Source organism: Symphalangus syndactylus, chromosome 5 (genome assembly GCF_028878055.3).
Source record: "Symphalangus syndactylus isolate Jambi chromosome 5, NHGRI_mSymSyn1-v2.1_pri, whole genome shotgun sequence".
NCBI classification, from domain to species: domain Eukaryota; kingdom Metazoa; phylum Chordata; class Mammalia; order Primates; family Hylobatidae; genus Symphalangus; species Symphalangus syndactylus.
Window position 1 is genome coordinate 130,524,050 of NC_072427.2, and position 26,661 is coordinate 130,550,710.

General features: G+C 45.1%; 1 protein-coding gene across 2 annotated transcripts in view; it reads left to right on the forward strand.

Annotated features, from left to right (window-relative positions):
* The window catches only part of VPS39 (VPS39 subunit of HOPS complex), a 56,422-nt gene extending 31,998 nt beyond the window's left edge, over window positions 1-24,424 (forward strand). For both annotated transcript variants that reach the window (XM_055278847.2, XM_055278846.2), the window contains 17 exons: window positions 4,178-4,298; window positions 4,410-4,530; window positions 9,201-9,330; window positions 13,204-13,346; window positions 15,519-15,662; window positions 16,152-16,293; window positions 16,417-16,503; window positions 16,834-16,907; window positions 17,247-17,345; window positions 17,964-18,081; window positions 18,628-18,756; window positions 19,390-19,492; window positions 19,722-19,767; window positions 20,638-20,787; window positions 20,954-21,088; window positions 21,346-21,437; window positions 22,296-24,424. In XM_055278847.2, coding sequence (XP_055134822.1) covers window positions 4,178-4,298; window positions 4,410-4,530; window positions 9,201-9,330; window positions 13,204-13,346; window positions 15,519-15,662; window positions 16,152-16,293; window positions 16,417-16,503; window positions 16,834-16,907; window positions 17,247-17,345; window positions 17,964-18,081; window positions 18,628-18,756; window positions 19,390-19,492; window positions 19,722-19,767; window positions 20,638-20,787; window positions 20,954-21,088; window positions 21,346-21,437; window positions 22,296-22,371 — 1,910 coding nt within the window. In that variant the 3' untranslated portion in view covers window positions 22,372-24,424. The remainder of the gene's footprint in view (window positions 1-4,177; window positions 4,299-4,409; window positions 4,531-9,200; window positions 9,331-13,203; window positions 13,347-15,518; window positions 15,663-16,151; window positions 16,294-16,416; window positions 16,504-16,833; window positions 16,908-17,246; window positions 17,346-17,963; window positions 18,082-18,627; window positions 18,757-19,389; window positions 19,493-19,721; window positions 19,768-20,637; window positions 20,788-20,953; window positions 21,089-21,345; window positions 21,438-22,295) is intronic.
* Window positions 24,425-26,661: the final 2,237 nt, after the last annotated feature.

The window sequence follows — 26,661 nt, forward strand, 5'->3', positions numbered from 1 at the left end:
TTACTGCTGGAGAACATTTTGAGGCACTTGCCCTGTGAGGTCTCCTTTGACCCACAGGCAGGATTAGTCACTTCTCTTTGGTGCTTCTGTAACCCTTTCAGGTATCTCTGTCATGGCAACTTGTCACACATGAGCGATCTGTCTCCTCTGTTCCTGTAGGAGCTCTGTGAGGTCTGGATGCATGTCTTGATCCACTTTGAGTCCTTACTACATAGTACAGTGCCTGAAACATCAGAGCATGTAAGAAAATGCTTGCTGAATAATTGCATCATTATCCTTGTCAGTCATTATTTATATGCCTGCTGTACACCAGCCAGTCTCCCAACTTTTGGAGATATAAAGAGATCCAGACCATCTCTATTGTCAACAAAAGATGACAACCAAAGGGATTTCTGTTATAGATTACCTTTTTAATTAAATGAGAGTGTATTCAAGTGGGCCAGATTTTAAAAGGATAAAGAAATTTTACATATGTTATACAAGTTAGCACTAAAGAAAATTGTACTAACTTTTCAAAATGAGGCCAGCATAAAAAGAAAATAAAAAATTCAATATAAAACAATATGCTTTTAATTTCATTTTTCTGGTAAGATAAAAAATATCAGCATAATAGCAGTAGCATTCAAAATGATAGAAATACTACTTAGTTCTCAAGTTACTCATTTCTGAGTTCCCTTCTAGCTTTGAAATTTTATTGTACTATTTATTGATAGTATAAATTGCAAATATAATAGGAAAAACTTTTTATCAGAAAATGGATAATTAAACCAGTGCAGTGACTCATGCCTGCAATCCCAGCACCTTGGGAGGCTGAGGCAGGAGGACTGCTTGAGCCCAGGAGTTTGAGACCAGCCTGGGCAACATAGTGAGACCCTGTCTCTACAAAAAATACATTTAAGAAATTAGCTGGGCATCGTGCTGCACGCATGTATTCCCAGGACTTGGGTGGCTGAGGTGGGAGGATTGCTTGAGCCTGGGAGATGGAGGTGGCAGTAAGCCATGATCACACCACTCACTGCATTCCAGCCGGGCCTATAGAGAGAGACTCTGTCTCAAAAAAAAAAAAAGGATAATTAGGAATATAAATTCATAGCAGATTAGACACACTAAGAAATTATTTTTATGAATATATTCTTTGAAGTTAAATTTCTCTGTGGTAATTATGCATCTAGTGGTTTGCTTTTTACTAATTTTTTTACTTTTAAAAACATTTTTATTTTTAAATATAAGAAACAAATAACATACAATTTACTGCCTGAACCATTTTTAAGTGTACAGTTAAGTGGTATTACGTATGTTAACACTGTGGTACAATAGATCTTCAGAACTTTTTTATGTTGCAAAACTGAAACTCTATACCCATTAACAACTCCTCAGTTCTTCTCCCTCCATTCCCTGAAGCCGCCATTCTCCTTTCTGCTTCTGTGAATTTGACATCTTCTAGATACCTCATAAAAGGGAAATCATACAGTATTTGTCTTTCTGTGACTGCCTTATTTAATTTAGCATAATATCCTCAAGGTTCATGCCTTCCTTTTTAAGGCTGAACCTTAAAAAGGTAATAAAATAATTACTTAAAAAGGTAATAATATTCCACTGTATGTATACACCACATTTTGTTTATCCATCTATCTGTTCATGGATGCTTGGGTTACTTTCACCGTTTGGCTGCTGTGAATAATGCTGCTACGAACATGTGTGTGCAAATATCTCCTTGAAATCCTGATTTTCAGCTGTTTTGAATATATACCCAGAAATGGGATTCCTGGCCCATACGGTGATTCTATTTTTAATTTTCTGAGGAACCACCATACTGTTTTCCATAGCAGCTGCACCATTTTACAGTCCCACCAACAGTGCGCAAGGGTTCCAATTTTTCCATGTTCTTGTCAACACTTGTTATTTTCATTTTTTTAATAGTAGCCATCCTAAAGGCGTATGAGGTGATATCTCACTGTGGTTCTTTACTAATTCTTGATATAGCACAGAATATAGTCATAGAAAATATTTCTATTATCTCTAAGTTAGTGAAATTATGTTTCATATAGTATACAAACAATAAATTTATTTTATGGTTCAGTGTAAGGTAAAACAGATCGTTATTCAGTCTTGTTCTGAGATTTGTGTTTTTAAAGATATGTTTTGTGTTATTTTCTAAATTCTCTCCATTTGTGTTAAATCTCCTTCACCACACAACTTCTCAAATATTGGAAGACTCTATTTGCAATGATTTTATAGTTTTGTCAGCTCTGCTTTTTGCATACTGACTTCTTTAGCACTGTGTGGAATTGTTCTGCATCATCCAGCATTGTAAGCTTTGGACTGTCACATGCTTGTCAAAAAGTACAGAAAAATATAGTGGATATATTAAAAGTTATTTTCAAAAGAGAGAAGAAGAGTGAAGAAAAGGAGTATAACCCAATAATTTGTACTGGATCAGAAGGGTAAATTTGGGGTCATGGATAGATGAATGAAAGGTGTTTTTTTAGATATAATAGAGGAAAACAATTGTAAGACTTAACAGCAAGTATCAAATAGAAATGCCTACACTGAGAAGTCCATCCAGCCACCTTGTCTGTGTACCATTAAGCCGTGTCTTAGTTCACTTGTGCAGCTATAACAGAATACCACAGACTAGGTAATTTATAAAAACCAGAAATTTGTTTCCTCACAGTTTTGGAGACTTGGAAGTCCCAGATCAGGGTGCCGGCATCTGGTGTCTGGTAAGGGCCTTCTTGATGCTCCTTCACATGGTGGAAGGAGAAGGGTAAGAGAAAGATGAGCTCTGTGTTCTCACATGGCAGAAGAGAGAGAACCCACTCCACAAGCCCTTTTTATAGTGTATTAATCTGTTGATGAGGCTGGAGCCTCACCACGTAAACACCTCCCATTAGGCCCCACCTCCCAGCACTTTTGCACTGAGGATTAAGTGTCCAATGCATAAGTTGGGGAGGGAATAAAAACAGTCAAACTGTAGCAGCCATCAGGTGGAGCATCACACCTTTTCTCTGTGAAAATTTCTAGCAGAAACAACATTGGCTAGAAATGTGGAACTTTTCCCTTAGAATAATTTTAGGGAAAATAGAATTTGCCTTCCCCCCCAACCTTTGTTTTTTATTTACTATTTTATTTTTTTATTTTTATTTTATTTATTTATTTATTTAAAAAAAATTTTTTTTTTTTGAGACGGAGTCTCGCTCTGTCGCCCAGGCTGGAGTGCAGTGGCACATCTCAGCTCACTGCAAGCTCCGTCTCCCGGGTTCATGCCATTCTCCTGCCTCAGCCTCCCGAGTAGCTGGGACTACAGGCGCCTGCCACCATGCCCGGCTAATTTTTTTGTATTTTTAGTAGAGACGGGGTTTCACCGTGTTAGCCAGGATGGTCTCGATCTCCTGACCTCGTGATCTGCCTGCCTCGGCCTCCCAAAGTGCTGGGATTACAGGCGTGAGCCACTGCACCCGGCCTTTCCCCCACCGCCACCTTTCTAAGAGAATGAAAGAAGAGGTTCTGTTACCTGGTTCTCCCACTGATGCACTGTTATGGGCAGCTGCAACTGGCCTTTGTCTGGCCTGGCTTTGTGACTGATGAAAAAGGAGCAAGTGAAACTTTTATCCAGTTTTTTGGGGAATAAGGCAGGAGTGGGATCAGGTGACTGTCAGCACAGCTGATGTGTCTTTTTTGTGCAAGAGATTTCTCTTATCATAACTCAAGCAAAGCAATTTTTTTTATTTTTCTTTTTTTTAGAGTCAGGATCTCACTCTATCACCCATGCTGGAGTGCAGTGGTGCTGTTATGGCTCATTGCAGCTTCAAACTCCTGGGTTCAAATGATCTTCCCACCTCAGGCTTCTGAGTAGCTGGGACTACAGGTGTGCTCCACCACACCTGACTAATTTTTTAAGAAATGTTTTTGTTGAGACAGTGTCTCACTAAGATGCCTAGGTTGGTCTCAAACTCGGCCTACGTGACCTTCTCACCTCAACCTCTCAAGTTGCTGGGATTACAGGCCAATTTTTTTTTTCTTTCTTTCTGAATCTCAGTGTAAGATCCTGGCTTGATATTTGACTAGGGGACTTTTTGGAGATCCATTTAAATGTATCTTAGAATGGGCAGCTGAAACACTCCATAAACCCAAAGCCTTAGACCGGAACAACTGCTGTATATGTTCTCCTTCACAGAGCACCAGCCTCCCTACATCATTGCAGTGTTGCCTCGATATGTTGAGATCCGAACATTTGAACCAAGGCTTCTGGTCCAAAGCATTGAATTGCAAAGGCCCCGTTTCATTACCTCAGGAGGGTAAGTAATTTCTTTTTTTGCAGTGGCTGTATATTATCCCAAAGTTGTAAAGTCACGTGTGTCATCACAAAGCCTGTGATCTTTTGCTAATATTCTTACTCTTGCTTCCAGATCAAACATTATCTATGTAGCCAGCAATCATTTTGTTTGGAGACTCATCCCTGTCCCCATGGCAACCCAAATCCAACAACTTCTCCAGGACAAGCAGTTTGAATTGGCTCTGCAGCTCGCAGTAAGTCTTGTTCCTGACTAGTCTGCTTTCCTTATTGTTCTTGAAAGTAGATGACTTGGCCGGGCGCGGTGGCTCACGCTTGTAATCCCAGCACTTTGGGAGGCCGAGGCGGGCGGATCACAAGGTCAGGAGATCGAGACCACGGTGAAACCCCGTCTCTACTAAAAATACAAAAAAATTAGCTGGGTGTGGTGGCGGGCGCCTGTAGTCCCAGCTACTCAGAGAGGCTGAGGCAGGAGAATGGCGTGAACCCGGGAGGCGGAGCTTGCAGTGAGCTGAGATTGCGCCACTGCACTCCAGCCTGGGCAACAGAGCGAGACTCCGTCTCAAAAAAAAAAAAAAAAGAAAGTAGATTATTTGGGTTTCATTGTTCGTATTTATTTTGGATTAGTAGAATAAGCACATAGCTGAAAGTCCAGGGCCTTGGATACTAGGTCTGACTCCACCATAAAATATCTATGTAACTCTAAGTGATTCTACTTTTTCACTTTATCTGTCAGATGTAGAATGAATATCAATTATAGTGATAGTACCTTGTAGAATCAATGTGAGAGGCCGGGAGCAGTGGCTCATGCCTGTAATCCCAGCATTTTGGGAGGCCAAGGCAAGCAGATCACCTGAGGTCAGGAGTTTGAGACCAGCCTGGCCAACATGGCAAAACCCTGTCTCCACTAAAAATACAGAAATTAGCTGGGCATGGTGGCAGGCACCTGTAATCCCAGCTACTCCAGAAGCTGAGGCAGGAGAATTGCTTGAACCCAGGAGGTAGAGGTTGCGGTGAGCCAAGGTCATGCCACTGCACTCCAGCTTGGGTGACACAGCGAGACTGTCTCAAAAAACAAAAAAAAAATTAATGGGAGAATAAAATAATTTAATAGATATTGTATGGTCATGAAAAATTAAAGATAATGCAGACATTAAAGTTTAGTAACAATCGTAAATATACTGTTATAGTCAAGTTGAATGCAACAACTAGAGGACCCCTCAAAATTCCTTTCCACAGTAGACTCCTATGTTTGGATAAGTAGGCTTTCTTTTGATATTCTGAAACTACTTCAAGTTGTTGTATTCAGCCAGGCTGCAGCCTTATATTTATGATGCTTACTCTAATGTTTGCAAGGGATCTTGTTCACAGCAAAATAGTGGCCACCTCTTGTTCTGATGCTGGTATCAGAGTCTGTGTCCTGTTCTTTTAAACATCCTCAGTGATGATTATTGTCATCTGTAGGGGGTGGGTTTGCTTTTAGGAAACAGCCAAAAGTCATTCTGAGCCTAACCTAGTTGTTAAACCAGATATTGCTACTTTATGTATTTGGGGGTTTTTTGAGTTTTTTGTTTGTTTGTTTTTGGTTTTTTTTGTTTGTTTGTTTGAGACAGGGTCTCACTCTGTCACCCAGGCTGGAGTGCAGTCTTGGCTCACTGCAGCCTTGACCTCCTGGTCTCAAGTGATCAGCCCACCTCAGCCTCCTGTGTTGCTGGGACCACAAGCATGTACCACCACACCCAGCTAATTTTTTTATTTTTTGTAGAGACAGGGTCTCACTTTGTTGCCCAGGCTGGTCTTGAACTCCTGAGCTCAAGTGATCCTCACGTCTCAGCCTCCCAAAGTGCTGGGATTATAGATGTGAACCACCATGCCCAGCCTCAGATAGTGATACTTTAAAGAAGAGATTTTTATGAAGATAATAGTAATAAAACTGAATTTCTAGAGTAACCTGTAAACTATTTCTGATAGGAAAGCAATTTTTTTAGAATGCAGATACTTTTAGTTACCTATGGTGGCTACTTGTGAAGAACATTTACTTTGGATATGTATGTTCTGGATTCAAAATAAAAATCTGATCTTAATAGTAAGACATAGTTAATATCCCATAAAGATGATTGCTTTCTTGGAGCACTGAATTTCAGCATCTTACTGTTTTTTTTCTACTCATGCATTGTCCTGTATTATTTTATTTTCGTTTTAAAAAATAATACAGTGAATATCCATGAACTCACCATCCTACCCAAGAACCATAACTTTTATAACTTTTTATAATCCTTCCCATCCCATCCCTCTGCCTCTCCTCCAGATGTAATCATTATCCTAAATTTTGTATTTATCATGACCTTACTCTTTTACATATATATTTAATATATAAATATGTTTATTATATGTTTAAAATATATATTTAATGATTAAACACATATATTTAATCTTTTACATATATTTAACATATGGAAGTAATGTATTTAGTTTTTGAACTTTATAAAAAGGTTATGCTGTATGAAACCCTTTAGTCTATTTTTCTTAGCAGGAAGGTTTCAGAGTCTTTTCAGTGATCTTCCTAGTTCAGGTTGTTTAATCTCAGGTAAAGAAAATGGAAGTGGGTTCCCTTTTTTTCTTCTCTTTTCTAGGCTCATACTTATTTTGTGCTCTGCCCTTTTTATGACAAGAAAAGGTTGATTGACATCATGTTAGTCCAGGAAGAACCTATCTTTTATTTAAATAGATAAGCAAACATAATGGAACTTTCAGAGGGAAATTACAAACTAAATTTTGGCATTGATAAGTCCTGGAGCCAAGTGTCAGAGAGGGCCAGTTCACTGTGGGCTGGAAAAGGCATCCTACGGCTGGACACTTGAGTTGACCCTTTAAGAATATGTTAGATTAGGATCAAGAGCAGGAAATGGAGCATTCCAGATGGAGAGGAAGTTAAAGAAGTGTAAACTGTGGCCTATGTCTATCGCATTTGGAGCCTGTCCTGACTGGAGAAGAAGGTGTGGCCTAAGTATTTGGGACTCAGCTAGATAAGGAGGCTGGCACCAGGTTTTGGAAGCCTTTGAAGCACCAAGCAGGAGAGCTGAGACCAGGGACAGCCACATGTTGATGATAGCTTGGACTAGTGTGGCGGTAATAGGGAAAGAAAGGAAAGGGGGAAGTTGAGAGACATTTTGAAAGAAAAAACTAAATTTGATAAAGATTGGCTAAAGAGGTATAAGGGGAAAACAGGTTATGAAGAAGCAGCAAAGCTCATAGCAGCTGCATTTGTTTAGCTTTTACTGAGAATAGGACATTTCCCAACTGTGCCAGCTATATGGCTTTCTTTTTTTTTTTTTTTTTACCGAGACAGAGTCTTCCTCTGTTGCCAGGCTGGAGTGCAGTGGTGCAATCTCGGCTCACTGCAACCTCCGCCTCCCGGGTTCAAGCGATTCCCCTGCCTCGGCCTCCTGAGTAGCTGGGACTACAGGCGTTCGCCACCACGCCCGGCTAATTTTTTGTATTTTAGTAGAGACAGGGTTTCACCATGTTGGCCAGGATGGTCTTTCCTGACGTTGTGATCCGCCCGCTTCAGCCTCCCAAAGTGCTGGGATTACAGGCTTGAGCCACCATGCCCGGCCCACCAGATGTTTTTCATTCCTTGAGTACACTGTGCTCTCTCTGCCATTTTAAAGCCTTGCACATGTGCTGTCTCCTTTGCTGGGGAGTACATGCTCCTCTTCCCCTCCCTGTCATCTGCTCAGCCTCATTTAGCTAACTCAAACTCATCCTTTTGTTTGAGATAGAGTCTCGCTCTGTCACCCAAGCTGGAGTACAGTGGCGTGATCTTGGCTCACTGCAACCTCTGCCTCCTGGGTTCAAGCAGTTCTCCTGCCTTGGCCTCCTGAGTAGCTGGGATTACAGGCATATGACACCATGTCCAGCTAATTTTTGTATTTTTAGTAGAGACGGGTTTCACTATGTTATCCAGGCTGGGTCTCAAACTCTTGACCTGAGGTGATCTGCTCACCTTGGTCTCCTGAAGTGCTGGGATTACAAGCATGAGCCACCGTGCCCAGCCCAACTCATCCTTTATGTCTCAGTTTAGGTCCCTCTTGGAATCCATCCTGGACCCCCGACTCAGACTGGATTGGGGACCCTTCCCACATGCTTGTCATCCGTCTTACCCTATTTTGTTTTGATTTTGTGTTTTTAAACTAAACTCTAGGTTTTATTCAGATTTGGCCAGTTTTTCTATTTGTGTCCTTTTTTCTGCTACAGAATCAAATCCGGAAATCAGATTGCATTTAGTTGTCCTGTCCTTAGTGTCCTCTGGTCTGTGACATTTTATCTTTCCTTGTTTTTCATGACCATGACAATTTTCAGGATTACCGGTTAGGCATCTTGTAGAAACCCTGTTGCGTAGTTACTTAGCAGTCTTGCAGTTAGACTGTAAGGGCAGGCTGCAAGGCGGCTACCATGTGGCTGTCTTGTACATTTTGTTTTTTTTATTTTTATTTTTTATTTTTTTTTTTTGAGATGGAGTCTCACTCTGTCACCCAGGCTGGAATGCAGTGATGCGATCTTGGCCCACTGCAACCTCTACCTCCTGGGTTCAGGTGATTCTCCTGCCTCAGCCTCCCGAGTAGCTGGGACTACAGGCATGTGCCACGACGCCTGGCTAATGTTTTTTATTTTTAGTAGAGACGGGGTTTCACCATGTTAGCCAGGATGGTCTCAATCTCCTGACCTCGTGATCCGCCCGCCTCGGCCTCCCAAAGTGCTGGGATTACAGGCGTGAGCCACCACTCCCGGCCTTGTCTTGTACACTTTGGCGTCTGTAGCTCCTAGCATCTTCTCTAACATCAACAGCATACTGAACAATATTTGTTGAGTGAGTGAGCTCTTACGTATTCTGCTCCATTATTAGGAAATGAAAGATGATTCCGACAGTGAAAAGCAGCAACAAATTCATCACATCAAGAACTTGTATGCCTTCAACCTCTTCTGCCAGAAGCGTTTTGATGAGTCCATGCAGGTCTTTGCTAAACTTGGCACAGGTAACAAGTGGTGAGGCCTTTATATAAGGAACTAATGGAGGAGGGAGGCCCGAAAAGTATGGGGAGAAATTATAACAGACTTCTGAGAATGGAGAAGGTTTAGGCTCAGCTAAATTGATCCTCATACCTAGCAAGATTCTGTGGGGTGACCACAGTGGTTACATATCTAAACTCCTAATCCTATGAATCTGGTCTTCTCAATAAATGTGGACTCCCAATTTTCCAGTATGATATGCCCTTGCCATTAGAGAAAGGTAGCAGAAAGTCATTCAGTTCAACAAATGGGTATTTGATCAGCTAGTGTTTATTGAATGCTGTTCTAAACCAAAGTCCTTGGATTAAACTGCAGATCATTTTTGAGAGCCAACACAGGGCAGTGCCATGAAGCTCCTCCTTTTCTTAGTGTCCTGAAACCTCTAGACATGAGTGTAGTGGCGAGGAGCAGGTACCCTGGGGTCTGCCTGAGGTCTGGCAGAGTTACTGGACCTCTCTGTTTCTGCTTTCTCCTCTGCAAAAAAGGGATGATCATACTACTGCTTACCTAAGAGTGTTGCTATAAGGATTATATGAAGTGCTTTGAACAGTGTGTGGCACTTAACAAGTGCTCTGTAAGTGTTTGATGTTATTAGTATTGAATTTCATTACTATATATTCAAAACTATATATTCCAGTTTTGCTTAATTTGGATCAATCTATCTATATATACGTGGTTTGACTCTATATCATACTAGTATCTCCTCTTCATTGCTTTGCCTTTTTTCCACCGTTCCTCAACCTTGACCAGTAATGAACTGTGGTAATTCCCTGTGTCAGTCAAGATTCTTGGTTGTGAGCAATGGAGACCAACTCTGGATCGTTTAAGTAGAATCTGGATAAATTAAGCAGAGTTTATTGGAATATTAGGGTAATGACAGTTGGAAGAACTCATAAAATTGATGAGGGATTAGGCTGGGGAATAGATGGAAATGAAGGGAGCTCTGGAGGCCCTCCCAGCTGGAAACAAAACAGGAAGCCAGACAATGATCAGTTTGTAGCCAGGACAGGCTGGGCCATCCTGCACTAGCATAGCCACCTTCTTAGCCATTGCCACTGCCACTTCCCCTGTTGCATCCTTGATAAAAATTGCCCTCTACTAATGTATTAGCTATCTAATGCTATGTAACAAATCTCCCCAAAACTGTATGGCTTAAGGTAACCGTAATCATCCATCTCTGTTAGTACTTGTTGGTCCAGAGTTTGGGAAGGGGTCAGCTGCACTGTCCTTGCTTCAGATCTCTCAGGCAGTTGTAGTTTTATGTCAACTGGGCTACCATCATTTGAAATCGGGGCTGGAAGATCCACTTCCAAGCTGGCTCATTCATATGGCTGACAAAGTGGTGCTGGCTGGAGCCAAGGGCCTCAGTTCTTGTCCAAGTGGGTCTCTCTTCAGAGCTGCTTGAGTGTCCTCATGCATAACAGCTGGCTCTTTCCAGAAGGAGTGTCTAAGAGACCTAGGCAGAAGCTTCAGTGTCTTTTGTGACCCTCACTCCTCCTATATTCTGTTGGTTTACAAGGGTCCTGCCAGGTTCAAGGCAAGGAAGTTCATCAGACTTCCCCTCTTGATGGAGGAGTGTCATGTTACCTAAGAGGAGCACATAGGATGGGATGTATGATATATGTTGGTGTGTACCACACTGCTTGTCATCCTTGCATCATTTTCCCCAGATCAAGGGATCTGATTAGCCAGGATTAGGTCATGGTCTGACCCCCAGACTCTACTAGGGGCGGAGAAAGAGGTTTGGCTCCCCTCCGCTTCTGAAGGCAAAGGTAGGTCCCTAGAGCTATCCTTCCACCAAGACTCCACATAGCCTGGAAGAGAGAACTTGCCCTTATCTGAAGTACCTAGAGTAGGCAGATTCATGGAGACCACAAGTAAAATAGAGGTTCCCAGGGGCTGGAATGGAGGGAGAATAGGGAGTAATTGTTTATTATTAAGGTAGTTTCAATTTGAGATGATGGAAAAGTCCTGGAGATGGATGGTGTGATGGTTGCACAACAGTGTGAATGTATTTAATGCCACTGAATTGTATGCTTACAAATGGTTAAAAGGATAAATATTGTGGCATGTATATTTTACTACATATAGACACACAGATTGTTGGATGAGTTGAATGAGCAGAAGACAGGGTTCCACTACTGGACATTGATGTGGGCACATCCCTGTGATCCAGAGGTCAGCAAGTTGCTGCTGTTTCCACAGCCTAAGCCCTGTAGTATCCTCAGTTCCCACAGAGCTGGTGACTGGGTGCAGGCTGCTGTATCCAGGCAGGTGTCTCTACAGAGTGGCAGAGCTGATAACCAGACACTGGAAATGCCGTCTGGCTGGCTGCACACACTCATGAGCTGGAAGAGGGTGGCTTCCATCTCACTTGCAGTTTCCAAATCTCATATGCTGTTTCTGGGTGGAACCAGATTTTCACTTAGAACCCTGACTGCTAGGGAGTTTGATAAAAGTAGTTTTCAGTTTTATAGCACCTGTGGGCTATAAAGGAGTAGAAAGGAGTAGAAATGGTTGGGAAGTGCCAATTGACCATACACAATAGTGTTCCACAGCATTGATGCACTGTAAATTATATAACCAGTTAACCAGCCCCCAGTGGCAGTGAGGGGATATGTTGGCTACTTACAGCATTTTGCTATTACAATCTGGGAGTGGCCAGGTACAGTGGCTCATGCCTATAATCCCAGCATTTTGGGAGACCAAAGAGAAGAGGATTGCTTGAGCCCAGGAGTTCAAGACCAGCCTAGGCAACATAGTGAGACCTCGTCTTTACAAAAAATTTAAAAATAATTAGCTGGCAGGGTAGTACATGCCTGTAGTCCCAGCTACTTGGGAAGGTGAGGCAGGAGGATCACTTGAGCCAGGAGGTCAAGACTACAAGAAGCCAAGATTGTGCCACTGTACTCCAGCCTGGGAGACAGAGCAAAACCCTGTCTCAAAAAAAAAAAAAAAAAAAAAAAATCTGCGAGCGTCTGTGAGAACACCATCAATTCTAAGGCAGAAGGAAAATGTCACCTCTTTGACATTGTCAATGTGCACCATTTTGATTCTTAATGTAGCAGAACATTTTCCCACATATTTATATTGTCTTGTCAGTTGGTCTTGTCTTTTGGTCGTTTATCAAATGAAGTCTTATATTTTATTACCAATTTATGTGAATTTGTTTAATCAACATATTACCCTCTTAAAAAATTTTTTTGAGACAGGGTCTCCACTCTTGCCCATGCTGGAGTATAGTGGCATGATCACAGCTCACTGCAGCCTCGACCTCCTGGGCTGAAGCGATCCTCCCACCTCAGCCTCCCAAGTAGCTGGATACAGGCACATGCCACCATGCCCAGCGAATTTAAAATTTTTTTGTAGACATGTGGTCTCACTATGCTGCCCATTCTTATAATCAAGAAATTAGCCTCTCGCCATATATACTACAAATATATTCCCTAGCCTGTTGTCTGTTTTTTTTTTAGTAATGTTTCTTTTTTTGACGTAAATTTTTTATTATTAAGTCTTTTGATCTCTTCTACTTCAATATCAGCATTTTTCCTTAGAAATTTTTTTTTCTCTACTTTCAGAGGCTTGATAAATATTCAATTCTAATTCTGTGTGTGTATTTGAATATAGTCAGGCCATTTTTGTGATATTTTAGTGAATTTTAACATATGTATAAAAAGTGCTCAAATCATAAGTCTACAGCTCATTGAATGTTTATGAGAGTCTTTTTTTTTTTTTTTAATCGGTCTGGAACTTATTTTGCTATAGTAATAGTCCTGTTTTATTTTATCCCTAAATTGTTGGGCTCCTTTCCGGAGGAATCATGTTTACCTTCCATATAGATCCCACCCATGTGATGGGCCTGTACCCTGACCTGCTGCCCACAGACTACAGAAAGCAGTTGCAGTATCCCAACCCATTGCCTGTGCTCTCCGGGGCCGAATTGGAGAAGGCTCACTTAGCTCTGATTGACTACCTGACACAGGTAGGTATAGTACAGAGTGCATGAAAGAGTTTGCCTGGGAGTTTCAATACTTGTTTCTTTGTGGCAAGGAATTGAGGGCCTTCTCTAATGCCAAGGCAGTCTATAAATTAATGCTCTAGGAAGTCTGCCTGGGGTAAAGTTTCTTTCTGCTACTTCTAACTTAACAGTACCATTGAGGTGGGGTTTTCTGCCAAATCTTGCTAAAAATAAACACGCTCAATTCCTAGTAAATTCACACTAAGCTGTTATAGAAACTAAAAAAGGTAAATTTTAGTTGATAGAAGCGTACAAGTTTTTTTAAAACAAACTTTTTGTAACATATATGGTTTTGGGGAAAATGCCTCCTGTATGTGGAACCACCTGGAAAACACACACAAAAAAGTACAAAGCAGAAATACAAGTTACCTATAACTCTACCACCAGAATATAAGAAACTAACATTTTAGTGTTGTCCTTCTAGACTTGTGTATCTATGAATTAGCTTTTTTTTTATTTACTTCTTGGTTTATTTATTGCAAGTGGATATCAAATTGTAGTTTGTTTTATAGCTTACTTTTTAAAAATTTAGCCATATACTGAGAAAGTACTTCCTTATCAATAAATATCCTTATATAACATGTTTTTTAGGGAGGTATTTAGATTTTAAATTTTTTATGATTTACTGTTAGAGACAGATACATTTTTTAAGTCAGCACTAAAACCAGCATCTCCATTAAAGTCTCTTAACCCTAGATTTCTGTCACAGAAGACTATTGTTTATTTCCTGTGTACCCATTCAGAATCAGAGACCTTATTGATATTTTTTCCTCTTAAGTGTTTTGCGGACCTTTGTAAGGGGTCTCCAGAACACTTCAGGGTAGGCACTGAGAAGTATTGCTGTTGGCCGGGTGTGGTGGGTCATGCCCGAGACAGGAAGATCACCTGAGGTCAGGAGTTCGAAACCACCCTGGCCAAAATGGCGAAACCCTGTCTCTACTAAAAATACAAAAATTAGCTGGGTGTGGTGGCCCACGCCTGTAATCCCAGCTATTCAGGAGGCTGAGGCAGGAGAATTGCTTGAACTCAGGAGGCGGAGGTGGAAGTGAGCCAAGATTGCGCCACTGCACTCTAGCCTGGGCAACAGAGTGAGACTCTGTCTCAAAAAAAAAAAAAAAAAAAAAAAAGAAGTATTGCTGGAAAAATTGTCATGCCGCTTTCCACTCCCTGCCTCTGGGTCAGTGAGTGCCTGCAGGTCTGATCAGGCATGGGTGGCCTTGGCCCTTCCTTGACATTGGGCTCCAGGGGTGCCCTCCTGGGGCTGGCAGCCTGCAAGGAGCACACAAACTTGCCACTGCCTACACACTGCACACACTGTGCTAAGTAAAAAAGATTCCTGGGCATAGTATCTCCCAAAGCCTGTAGCATTGTGGAAGGCCCTCCACTGCCAACGTCTTAGCCATAGGAAGGTGAGCACACATCCTTCCCTGGCCTTCTTCACTGACACTGGGAATGCGTGAAGTAACTGACACTAGTATTGTGCCAGAGAGATGGCAGAGCAAGACCATGGGCTCTGCCAGACTCAAGAGAATACATATTGGATGAAGTTCTAGGATAGGCAGAAACTCATCTCCAGGGATCGAAAGCAGATCAGTGGGTGGGATTGTTCGGGAACAGCACGAGGAACTTTCTGGAGTGATAGAAATGTTATCTTCCTTCACTGAGGTGGTGGTTACATGCATGTACACATCTGTCAAAATGTATCTGATGGTACACTTTAAAAGATTAGATTTTATTGTAAGTTATACCTCAATAAGGTTGATTTAAAAAAAAAAATAAAAGAACATGGGCTTTGGAGTCAGACCCCTGTTTGAATCCTGCCTTACCCCTTACGTAGCAGCTGACACCTGTGCCTTGGGTTCCTCACCTGTAAAATAAGGATAATATTATCGGCACTTGTTTTAGGTTTAAGATGGTATATATAAAGTGCTTGGCATGGTGCCTGGTCTGTAGTAAATATTCAATAAGTAATTGTTGTTGTCTCTGTGGCAATTTGGCAGTGCTAAAAATCGAATGCTAATGTGAGATCAGGCCAATAGGCATGAGCTGATTTGGAGGTATTCAGAATTACCCAGTAGCTCAGATGACAAAGGAAGACTTAGTCCTGGCCTTAACCCCACATTTTGACCTTTGCAGAAACGAAGTCAATTGGTAAAGAAGCTGAATGACTCTGATCACCAGTCAAGCACCTCCCCGCTCATGGAGGGCACTCCCACCATCAAATCCAAGAAGAAGCTGCTACAAATCATCGACACCACCCTGCTCAAGTGCTATCTCCATGTGAGTTAGCTGAGCGCTCGGGTGCCACAATTCCCAGTTACCCTGACAGTCTGGGAAAGTAAAAGGGAGTGCTAGACCCTGGGGGACCTGCCACTAGTAAGAGTGAAGTCTTTGATTCTGGAAACTATATAGACTTCTCCTGATGCCTGTGAGTCTCTTGGAATTAAGAGGATAAGGCAAGATATCAATGCACAATTGTACAGTGGATTCATCTTCTCTGGTTGGATTGCAGTTAGTGCTACAAAGTCAGCTGGGACAGTGTTTCCTTCAAGAAGTTCTGTCCGTCTTCTCCCCCACAGAACATTAAAACACATTGTGCGAAGATCCATAAATGCTCTAAAAGCCTCTACCTGCTGTCCTGAAAGAGGGCTGTCTGCTTTCTCTTGCTTGTGCTACATTCCTGGCCTTTCAGCCTAGAGCAGGCATGGGCTAGGGAAGGGTGGGGCTCCCCAGGAAGCAGTTTCCACTGAACTCTTGCTCTTTCTGCAGACGAATGTGGCCCTGGTGGCCCCCTTGCTACGCCTGGAGAACAATCACTGCCACATCGAGGAGAGCGAGCACGTGCTGAAGAAGGCTCACAAGTACAGTGAGCTTATCATCCTGTATGAGAAGAAGGGGCTCCACGAGAAAGGTGGGGAGGTGGTTCCTTGGATCTGGGAGGGGCTCTTGTACATGGCAGGGGAAACCTACTGAGATGTGACAAATCTCCCATGGGGAAAAGGCTCATGACCTTGTTCTTGGGCTTGGTGGCCAGCTCTGCAGGTGCTCGTGGACCAGTCCAAGAAAGCCAACTCCCCTCTGAAAGGCCACGAGAGGACAGTGCAGTATCTGCAGCATCTGGGTAAGTCCACCTTTTGAAAGGGGTGGGAAAGCGCTCTTGTTCAAATGACCTGCTCGCCCTCCGTTTCTGTTTCTGGTTGGTTGCTCCCCTCCCTCCCGTGCTTGTGTTCACTCAATTTCATTCCTCCAAATGGCATAAAAGTCCCTCGGTGGTTGACCTATAACAGCCCCCTGGTAGGGAGCCAGCCCAGTAGGGCTAACAGCCCCAAGTGGCTCATGCCTGAGCTATCTTTTCAGGAAAATGAATTCTGGGGCAACCTGCCCACCGGCCTTCCCAGTGCCACAGGCAAGATGGGCCTCAACTGCTGACAAGTCCTGCTTTTCCTTCTAGGCACGGAAAACCTGCATTTGATTTTCTCCTACTCAGTGTGGGTGCTGAGAGACTTCCCAGAAGATGGTCTGAAGGTGAGCCACGGGAGTCCCTTGGATTTATCTGGTACACACTTGGTTCTGATTGCACTTGAGACAGCAGTGGATGGAGAGGAGGGTGGATTCATGCATGTGTCTTCATTGGTGCTAGAAAGGGTGGACTGGGAAGCGCGAGCCAGCGCTGTAGTTGGTAGAGAGAGCCTTGCACAGGTGTGAGGAGGCCTGTGCCTCGTCTGACATGCTGACTGCCTGCAGATGCCTTCTCGTACACTTCCCCTCCTAAAGTCTGTTTGATCCCTGTGCTCACATGTATGTGTGTTTGGTGGAACTGCAGTCAGATGGTTCTGCTGCTGGAACTCGAGTTCATTCTGACAGATATTTACTGAAGATCTCCCGGAAGTGGAGTCTCTGCCACGTGATCGAGTCCTCGGCTTCTTAATAGAGAATTTTAAGGGTCTGGCTATTCCTTATCTGGTAAGATATTTTTTGATCTGCACTAAAAAGCTTTAAACCCAGGATCCAGGACTGCGTGGCTCTGTTATCGGGCTGTTCAGATTTGGGATTTTTGTCACTTGGGGATTGGAAGGATGAGGGTTATTTCAGCTTCCTCTGAAGAAAAAGATCCCGGTAGACCAAGCTGGAAATGCTACCTACCAAATCTAGGTAAAGTACAGAGGGATAAAAAAATGATGTTTTAGAAAAAAAAATTCCAAAGCCACATTTGTACAGCCAAACTCAAAAGTGACCACAGGACAATCAAATAGGCTTAAGTACCAGGATGCAGATATTTAACCATAATTACATGAGTCGCTGTGAGAGTTTGGAGGATTATGGGACAAAATTAGTAAAAAGAAGTTTAGACTAGTAATTGAGAAGAAGGCTCCTCACGTTACTGGGTCGCATTGTGAAACTTCCTGGTGGCTTTAGACAAGCTGTCTCTTGGTCATCTTTGCAGCCTGATTAGGGGATAATCTGGATGGGACCTGTTGGGCCTTAAAAATGTGAGGGAGGCTGGGAGACCAGGTCACAGCCCAGAGAATACCAGTGACAAGCCAGAGAATACCAGTGACAAAGACCTATATCTTGCCTCAGGAACACATCATCCACGTTTGGGAGGAGACAGGCTCTCGGTTCCACAACTGCCTGATCCAGCTATACTGTGAGAAGGTGCAAGGTCTGATGAAGGAGTATCTCCTGTCCTTCCCTGCAGGTACCAGTTCTTTTAGGAAGCCGGTTGGCCCCAGGCCTTAGAGGAGAGCACAGTCCCAGGTGCTGCATGTGGCGGGGGTAAGCAAGCCACCCTATTCTCTGCCCAGGTGGGCAGAAGTTCTAAAGAGGAGCTAGGGGAGCTAAGTGACACAGGCCTGGCACATGAGACTCAGGAGCTCTTGTCTGGGTCCTGGCATCTCTGAGTGTCTCAGAGTCATCCCTGGGGGAGGGTGGAAGGAACAGACCTGTCTGCAAGATGACAGCTATACTGATAAGAAACAGGTTTGCCCACAGAGTATTTCTCCATTCAGCTTATTTTTTTAACCATAAGCTGATGTTTTGGAGCCGCATAGAGACTATGAACTAAAAGAAGTTAGCATGGAAGCCACCCTGGAGGCCCTTTCTGGTCATGTGGTGACATCCTTGAACCCCATTCCCTTCATTTTTCTTGATGACCTTTTCTTCATTTTTCTTGATGACCTTCATTTTCTTGATGACATTGCCACCTGGCAGTGTCTTTTCAATTTGAGCTTGGTTTCCCATAAAGGCAAAACCCCAGTTCCAGCTGGAGAGGAAGAGGGTGAGCTGGGAGAATACCGGCAAAAGCTCCTCATGTTCTTGGAGATTTCCAGCTACTATGATCCAGGCCGGCTCATCTGTGATTTTCCCTTTGATGGTGAGTGTCTGGCTTAGGGCCAGAAGCCACTTCAGTGAAGGTCATGCAAAGACTGATCCACCCCTTTACTTGTTCCCCAACTCTCCACAAAAGTTGGGCCTGGAAAAACCAGGCGTTTCAGGCCAGTGCTCCTGTTTTGTCCTCTCTGAAGACTCACTTTTGTACCGTGACTGAGAAAAGTCTCCTTCCTGGGTATGAACCACATGCTAATTGATAGCCAGGTTGCAACCTGTTTTTTGCTTCAGAACAACAAGTTCTCGGCCAAGTTCATTGTTCAGCAGTTTTTGTAATCTGGCGTAATTTGTCTTTATGAGAGCTGACAGCAAGCATTTGCTCATCTTACCTGAACCACCTAGCATGTTGTAGGTGGTTGTTAAGTACTTGGCTGCTGAATGAATATTCTTACCCAGTTTATATGTGATCTCAAAAAAGATGGGATAAAGGACTTCCTAAAATAGCTCCCTCCCCCTTTTTTAAACTTCAGTCATTTTCTCCTTGAAGAAAAACCCAAGCAATAAGAATCCTATCGTCTTCTCTTTTATATTGCCCCGTGTCCACTCCTCTGACAGCTTAGCCCCCACCTTGTGCTTGCGTGATGGCGGCAGTGGTTCCTCATATTCCTTTTCCTCCTAGGCCTCTTAGAAGAACGAGCTCTCCTGTTGGGGCGCATGGGGAAACATGAACAAGCTCTTTTCATTTATGTCCACATCTTGAAGGATACAAGGATGGCTGAGGAGTAAGTTTGCCCCAACATCCCACCTCCTAAGCAGTCTAAAAGCAGGCCCCGCAGAGAGATGAGAGTTAAGAAGGCCATCTCCCCATACTCCACTGCGGGAGCAAGAATCGCCTCCGTCCTGGCCCCCAGTTTTGGCTATGGTTAGGCTGCTCGAGCAGGCTGCACGCACAGCCTCTCATATAGATGTGCCCCCCCACACCACCTGCTCTCACCACTGTCTCCCTTGCAGGTACTGCCACAAACACTATGACCAAAACAAAGATGGCAACAAAGATGTGAGTAGTGACCCTGACCCAGGGAGCACATGTGCATACCTCACCCCATTGGTTTGACCAGAGGTGGCAATAATAGGAGTGGCAGAATAAGACAGGGCACGAGTCAGGGCTCTGATTGATCTTGCATGTGTGTATTGAGGGACAGCAAGGGACCATTCATCCTGGTGTGCTTGGGGTAGTTCTGGCGTACATCTTTGTCATCCCTGTGATTATTAATAGCACTCCTGTCTCTTTACTCTCTTGATTTGTGTCATAAATTATGAGGTCTGCCTGTCGAGTGGGAACCTGTCATGGTTCTGATGTACTTACATCTTGAATACACATTGACTTGTCAATGTCTGGAGACATTTTTGATTGTGACTGAGGACAGGGGTGCTGCCAGAATCCAGGGGGTAGAGGCCAGAGATGCTGCTAAACAATGCACAGGACAGCCCCCAAACCAGGAATCATCTGGCCCCGAATGTGCACTGAGTTTGTGAAAGCCTGTGGTACTGGCAGCAGTAGGAAATGCAGCATCTCACCTTAGGCTATCCCCTCCTGCAAAAATGTGGACGGGGTCTCAGCTTTTAAAGCCAAAGGAAATGAGGAATCTTTTTGAATTATTTTACAGTGGTAGCATTTTGTAAATGACATAATGGTAAACGAATACAAGGCATTTGGTTTTTTCTGTCAGGGAAAAAGCAATCCTTAATTAACATCTTCAGTTGCCTGTTTGACCTTACCAATTTAAAAGGTGAAAATGACGAGTTTTACATGCTCAGTGATAGCTGTTACTGTAGGCGAGCCCCTCAAATCATTAGGCATGCTCGGTGCTGGGGGTTCTGGGAGGGTTGCTGCCAGCCTGACGTGGCTCGTGTCTCTCTGAGACAGGTGTATCTGTCCCTGCTTCGGATGTACCTGTCGCCCCCCAGCATTCACTGCCTGGGGCCAATCAAGCTGGAACTACTGGAGCCAAAAGCCAACCTCCAGGCCGCTCTGCAGGTCCTTGAGCTGCACCACAGCAAACTGGACACCACCAAGGTCAAGAGTTGTTCCTAGGGAGATAGAGGGCGTTTGCAGGGAGCACCGAATGAGAAGAGGAAATGCGGAAAGGGACTAGGGTCCAAGAGCTCCATGGCTGCAGACATTTCTTCATTCTCACTCCTGTTCCGCCTCACCCAGTCCGTATCTCTGTTCCTGTCCCTAGGCCCTCAACCTTCTGCCAGCAAACACTCAGATCAATGACATACGCATCTTCCTGGAAAAGGTCTTGGAAGAAAATGCACAAAAGAAACGGTTCAATCAAGTGCTCAAGAACCTTCTCCATGCAGAGTTCCTGAGGGTAGGTGTGGGCCTTCCAAACTCTAGGGTGGGCTTTTAACTTTTAGTATGAGACAGTGTCCACGTGTTCCCTTCCGACCAAGGCAGAGCCTCTACAGTGCAGCTCAAGCTGATCCAGTAGGCAGCTTGACATTGAATTGCCAACGTTGTAGGGAGAAGAATCTGTGACGGCTGAAAGAGGAAACAGTGCCGGCCTCTGCCTCCTGTTTCTGGGTGCCACACCATAGAACTTCTTCCTCAATCCCCCTGTTCTTCCAGGTCCAAGAAGAGCGGATTTTACACCAGCAGGTGAAGTGCATCATCACAGAGGAGAAGGTGTGCATGGTGTGTAAGAAGAAGATTGGCAACAGGTGAGCCTCCTTCACACCTGTGCAGCATCTGGGCTTTGTGGAGGTTCCCGGGGGTGGAGAACACTCAGGATGGATTTCTGCCCTTTAACAGAGGAGGAGAACATGGCCGCTGGCTGTCCTGACAACTTTTAGTTCTTGAGCCTTCAGAGAGCAGCCTCTTCTATCTGTTGGGGGTGGGCTTTGAGAATTTAAAGACCTGCCATGTCTGGTATGGAGCTGTTGGATTCTTGTCCGTAAAGCTCTTCCCCTCTTGAAGCTAGAAACTGATATAGTGGGTGCCCAAGAGATGTAGGTCAGCGGAAAGTTCTTATATTTTAAGGAAGATCCAGTGAAGGAAGAAAAAGATCTTTCAAGCTGCTGCATTGTGACTCAAGTAGGATCCTGAGCCAGCCTCATACTGTGTTAAGACATATACTCTAGTTAGTCCCCTTTTCTTCAGAGGAGAGTGATTTGTCCCTTTTCTTATGTAGCTGGAAAAATATTTTTCTTTAGAAAGACAAACTCGCTGTCCTTTTTAGAATTAGCCTGAAACCTGTTCTGATGAACATTGTCGGCTCTCAGGAAGCCTGTGCTGAGCTTTGGGCTGGTGCACTGCCCATCTTTAATATGCCGTGTGTTTTGCATAATAAATACCCCATGCACTCTTAACTGTGTGCACCTCATCCTCTGTTTGGTTATTTGACAGAGATGATGGCTACAGAAATCCAGAGCCCCTCAGACAGGCTGTTCTTTGAGGTTTGGGTGGGCTGCTTCTGGAATGGCCCCCCAGCAATGTGCCACTTCTGTAGGAGGTGCCGCTGCCAGAGAAGTGGTCACTTAAAGGCAGTCCTCACTCCCAAGCCATTTTCTTCCCTGCAGTGCGTTTGCAAGGTACCCCAATGGAGTGGTCGTGCACTACTTCTGTTCCAAAGAGGTAAACCCAGCTGACACTTGAGCCCAGCATCCTGGGGATCCAGCAGATGGACAGCTTGGCTCTCCCAGAGAGGTGAAGGAGCACCTGGCCTTAGGAATCCTGGCTGCCACCACCACAAGGCTCCCTATTTGGACACTACTGGCTATCTTGTGCCCTGGAACAACTCTGAATTAATTAGACTCATGGTCTGGCATTGCCAGCTTTTTAATGGGAAAAGAGATTAGTTATACCTTATACCATTATGCTGTGGGCAATTCCAGAGAATTCACTACCTGCTTGGTCAGGAGGAGGTGCACCATCTTGCCTTTGCATACCATTCACCTGAGCAAGGAAACTTGTCACAAGTGTTTGTAACCATGGGGTTGTTCATCAAGGGCTTTTCTATTAAGATAAGTACACGACTTCACAAGGACCCCTCAGCATGGCTCACTGGAGAGTTCCATGAGAGAACAGCACTCAAGCTCCTGGTCGCATGGACCCGATGGCTCGCGTTCTGTGTAGCGTTTTACATCCCCATAGTAGCCGTGCCCTGCACCCCTCAGTAGCCGCCCTGTTAGTTTTCAGTCTCCTTTTCTTTCTCACCGTTTATCACTTCCCTCACTGCCCTACCCAGGCTTTCTCTCCCACTTCCCTGACTCTGGGAATGACTAATATTTAAGCAAGGTAAGATGAGAAGCAAGGGGAAGTGTCGGTTCTAGGAATACAGTGCTAGTTGATTGTCAGGTATCTTGTAAATAGACCCTCTTTGGCCATACACTTCATACCTAGATGCCTCGGAGAGCACCATCCTCTGCCTAGGCAAGGCCCTGCATCCCTCGCCTCAGGCCGGGCTGAGTGTGACCGCAGCTCCTGAGGATGGGCCTGCCCTGTCTGGGGTATGCGTGATCCCTAGATACATGTTCCCACAGAGGTCACTGCTCCGTCTTCACTCACCAGACACTCAGGCGAGCTGGCTTAGTCTTTGTGCGTGGCGATTTTGTGCTCTGGGCCTTTCTCTTTTTCCAGCCAGTTTCCATTCACTTGCCTTACAGCCTGCCCCGGCCATCGCTCCCCAGCTTTGTTCGGCAATGGTGTGGTTGGACGGTTGTACTGGGATAGCGCAGGAAAGTGGGTCCCGGCAGCACTCGGGATGAGTGAACCTGGAACTGACAATGGCATGCTGCCAAGCGTTCCTGAGAGGTGTTCAGGCACAGCAGAGAGGACGCGGGGGACAAGAACAGCAGCATGCTGGTTTAAAAGTAACTCACCGCCAAACCTGTGGAGCAGTGTGGGGGATCCTGCCAGAGGTGCACAGGCTGGAGTTTCAGGCACTGCAGGATGAGGACACACAGGGAGAGTGGCCCTGCCTCCTGTCCTCCCTGGGGTCTTTGCAGACTCAAAGTCTCACTGTACCAGTGTCTTCGATGGTAGTGAGGGTGGGTGATGGTGCCCAGCACCGACAGTTTCAGTGGCCTGTCCTTGACATGCCGTGGTCCTTTGTAAACGATGGCTCCATGCTGCGTGACAGATCAACGTGCTGATGGTAAGTAGACTAGGCTTCCCCAGGCACACCGTCCGTGGGGGCCTAAAGAGACAGTGAGTGCCACTGGCCCCATTCACAGGCGTGGGAGACTGTGCTCAGGCCTGTGAGGCTGGGCAGCCCTTCACCAGAGTTCAGAGGAGCAGTGTGTGGCGCCACGTCCCGACTGGCCATACCCACACAGAAGCAGTGCTGCCCGGGGTCTCCTCTGGGCCAGCTTGGACTCTGCTTCCTCCAGGAGCAGCAGGGAAGCGCTGGGCCACCTCCCTGGATAGCAGGAACTTGCCCTGCCACGTGTGCCCTGCCTTCCTGGCCAGCTGTGCTTGTTCTCTTTCATTCTCACAAACTGTGTTTGAAGCAATAGAATAAAGAATGTGTGTTTTCTTTCCTGGTATACATACATGATCCCATGCTCCCAAACTCCGTTCTTCCTTCCCTCAACTCTCTGCCCTCCACAGAGCTATGGAGAAGGCTGGAGATGAAAGCTTTGTAGTGAGGACTGATAAAGATCTCATCACTGCTCCTTATAATAAACCTAATAAAGCAAGAAACCAAGCCTGTCTGGGTCTCTTATTTCCCCCTCCCGTGGAGTCTGATGAAAATAACAAGGAAAAGATAGTAGTTTAGCAAAGAACTTAGAAGAATAAGCCAATTAGTGACCAAGAAAAAAGGAATATAATACTTGCATTACAAATGCCACGCGGTACAGCCAGTGTGGTCATGGCTGATGAGTTGGCAGCACAGATACAGAACACATCCATCATTACAGAATTCTGCGGGACACACTGGCACTCTGGAAGATCCAAGTGTTTTCCCCTGTCATGTAGTAGCGCCTGGTGCCTCTTCCTGTAGCCCATGATGAAGGAATTGGGATGGAGGGACGCAGAGGTGTTTGGGAAGTGGAGAAGTGTTGGTTCACTTTGGCCAACTCCAAAGAGAAAATGTAGTCCTTGTTGTCTCTGTCACATCTGGCACTAGGGGCAATGATTTTATTGTGCAGTGGGGCCGATGACTTCCAGAAGAGGGTGGTACAGCCAGAAAGACATCAGTCGGGAGCTAGGGCCCCAGCCTGGTTCTGCCCCCAGCTAGCTCTGTGCCCTCTCCTCTTGTATGGATCTGCGGGTCCCTTGCATACATTCACAGCTGTCACCAACTGCCGGACTCTCATTTCTTAGAGCCCAGGCCATGTCTTGGCTTCACAATCCAAATAAAGCAGAAACAGGCCCTTCTTTGGGGCCTGGTCACTGGCAGTCACACATTCCTTTTTTGGGGGAGTTTCTGGTCTGAACTTGCCCATTCAGTTCATTTTGGAGTTGAATCACATCTTTTCATCTTTTTTGGATGTTGTGTTTTTCAGCCTGCGACTCTAGGCCTTGGGAAGAGTGGAGATGACTGAATCTTAGTTGAGGGACAGAAATTCTCTCCCTCCCACAGTTCACGGCCCCTGAGATCCGCACTCTTCCTGGAGACTGTGCCTGTCTCAGCCACCTCAATAGTTGTGGTCCACAGAAGAGCGGTCATCACCTCCATCTGCAGCCTAAGGCCTACAACAGCCGAAGAGAACGCTAAAGCGTTCTCTAGTCGCTGAAGGACGGGCAGACTTGTTGTTTGGCCTATCCTTATTTATACCTCCTGCCCATATGCCTGTCTGTATCTGGACACTGTACACTGACCCAGGAAGCTAGCCTGGGCCGAAGCCACAGGGAGTCATGAGACTGAATTTCCCCAGGATGTGGGTGGGCCCACCTCACCTTTGTCATCTTTGCGTTTCTGGGCCTAGGACAGGTCTGGCACCCACCAGGCTGTTGGTGTTTGGAGAATTAATGAGGGCGGTCAGGAGAGATTAGAAACATCTTTGATGAGTTCATGTCCTTTGTAGGGACATGGATAAGCTGGAAACCATCATTCTGAGCAAACTTATCGCAAGGACAGAAAACCAAACACTGCATGTTCTTTTTTTTTTTGAGACGGAGTCTCGCTCTGTCGCCCAGGCTGGAGTGCAGTGGCGCCATCTCAGCTCACTGCAAGCTCCGCCTCCCAGGTTCATGCCATTCTCCTGCCTCAGCCTCCCAAGTAGCTGGGACTACAGGCGCCCGCCACTACGCCCGGCTAATTTTTCTGTATTTTTAGTAGAGACGGGGTTTCACCTGTTAGCCAGGATGGTCTCGATCTCCTGACCTCGTGATCCGCCCGCCTCGGCCTCCCAAAGTGCTGGGATTACAGGCGTGAGCCACCGCGCCCGGCCCAACACTGCATGTTCTCACTCACAGGTGGGAATTAACAATGAGAACACTTGGAAACAGGGCGGGGAACATCACACAGCGGGGCCTGTCCTGGGGTGGGGGGTCGGGGGAGGGATAGCATTAGGAGAAACACCTAATGACGAGTTAATGGGTGCAGCACACCAACATGGCACTTGTATACATATGTAACAAACCTGCACGTTGTGCACATGTACTATAGAACTTAAAGTATAATTAGAAACTATATATATAGAGAGAAACATCTTTGAGCCTAGATGAAACACTGAAGCAGAGATTTCTAGGCTTCAGCTCAAGAGCCGCAGGGAAGGTGGGACTTGAAGGGTGGCTAGTTTCAGGCCTTTTCCACAGCTGGAGGAGACTCGTCCCTGATTTGCACTTGCCAGCTGGTCTCTGGGCCAGCTGTGCCAGCATCACCTAGAGGTCTTGTTGGAAATAGCTCTGGTGTCTATTTATCACCAACAGCCCAGTTATAACCAGGGGGCTGGGTTTGGGAACAAGAGTGCTAACCAGAGACTCCAAGAGTCTCTT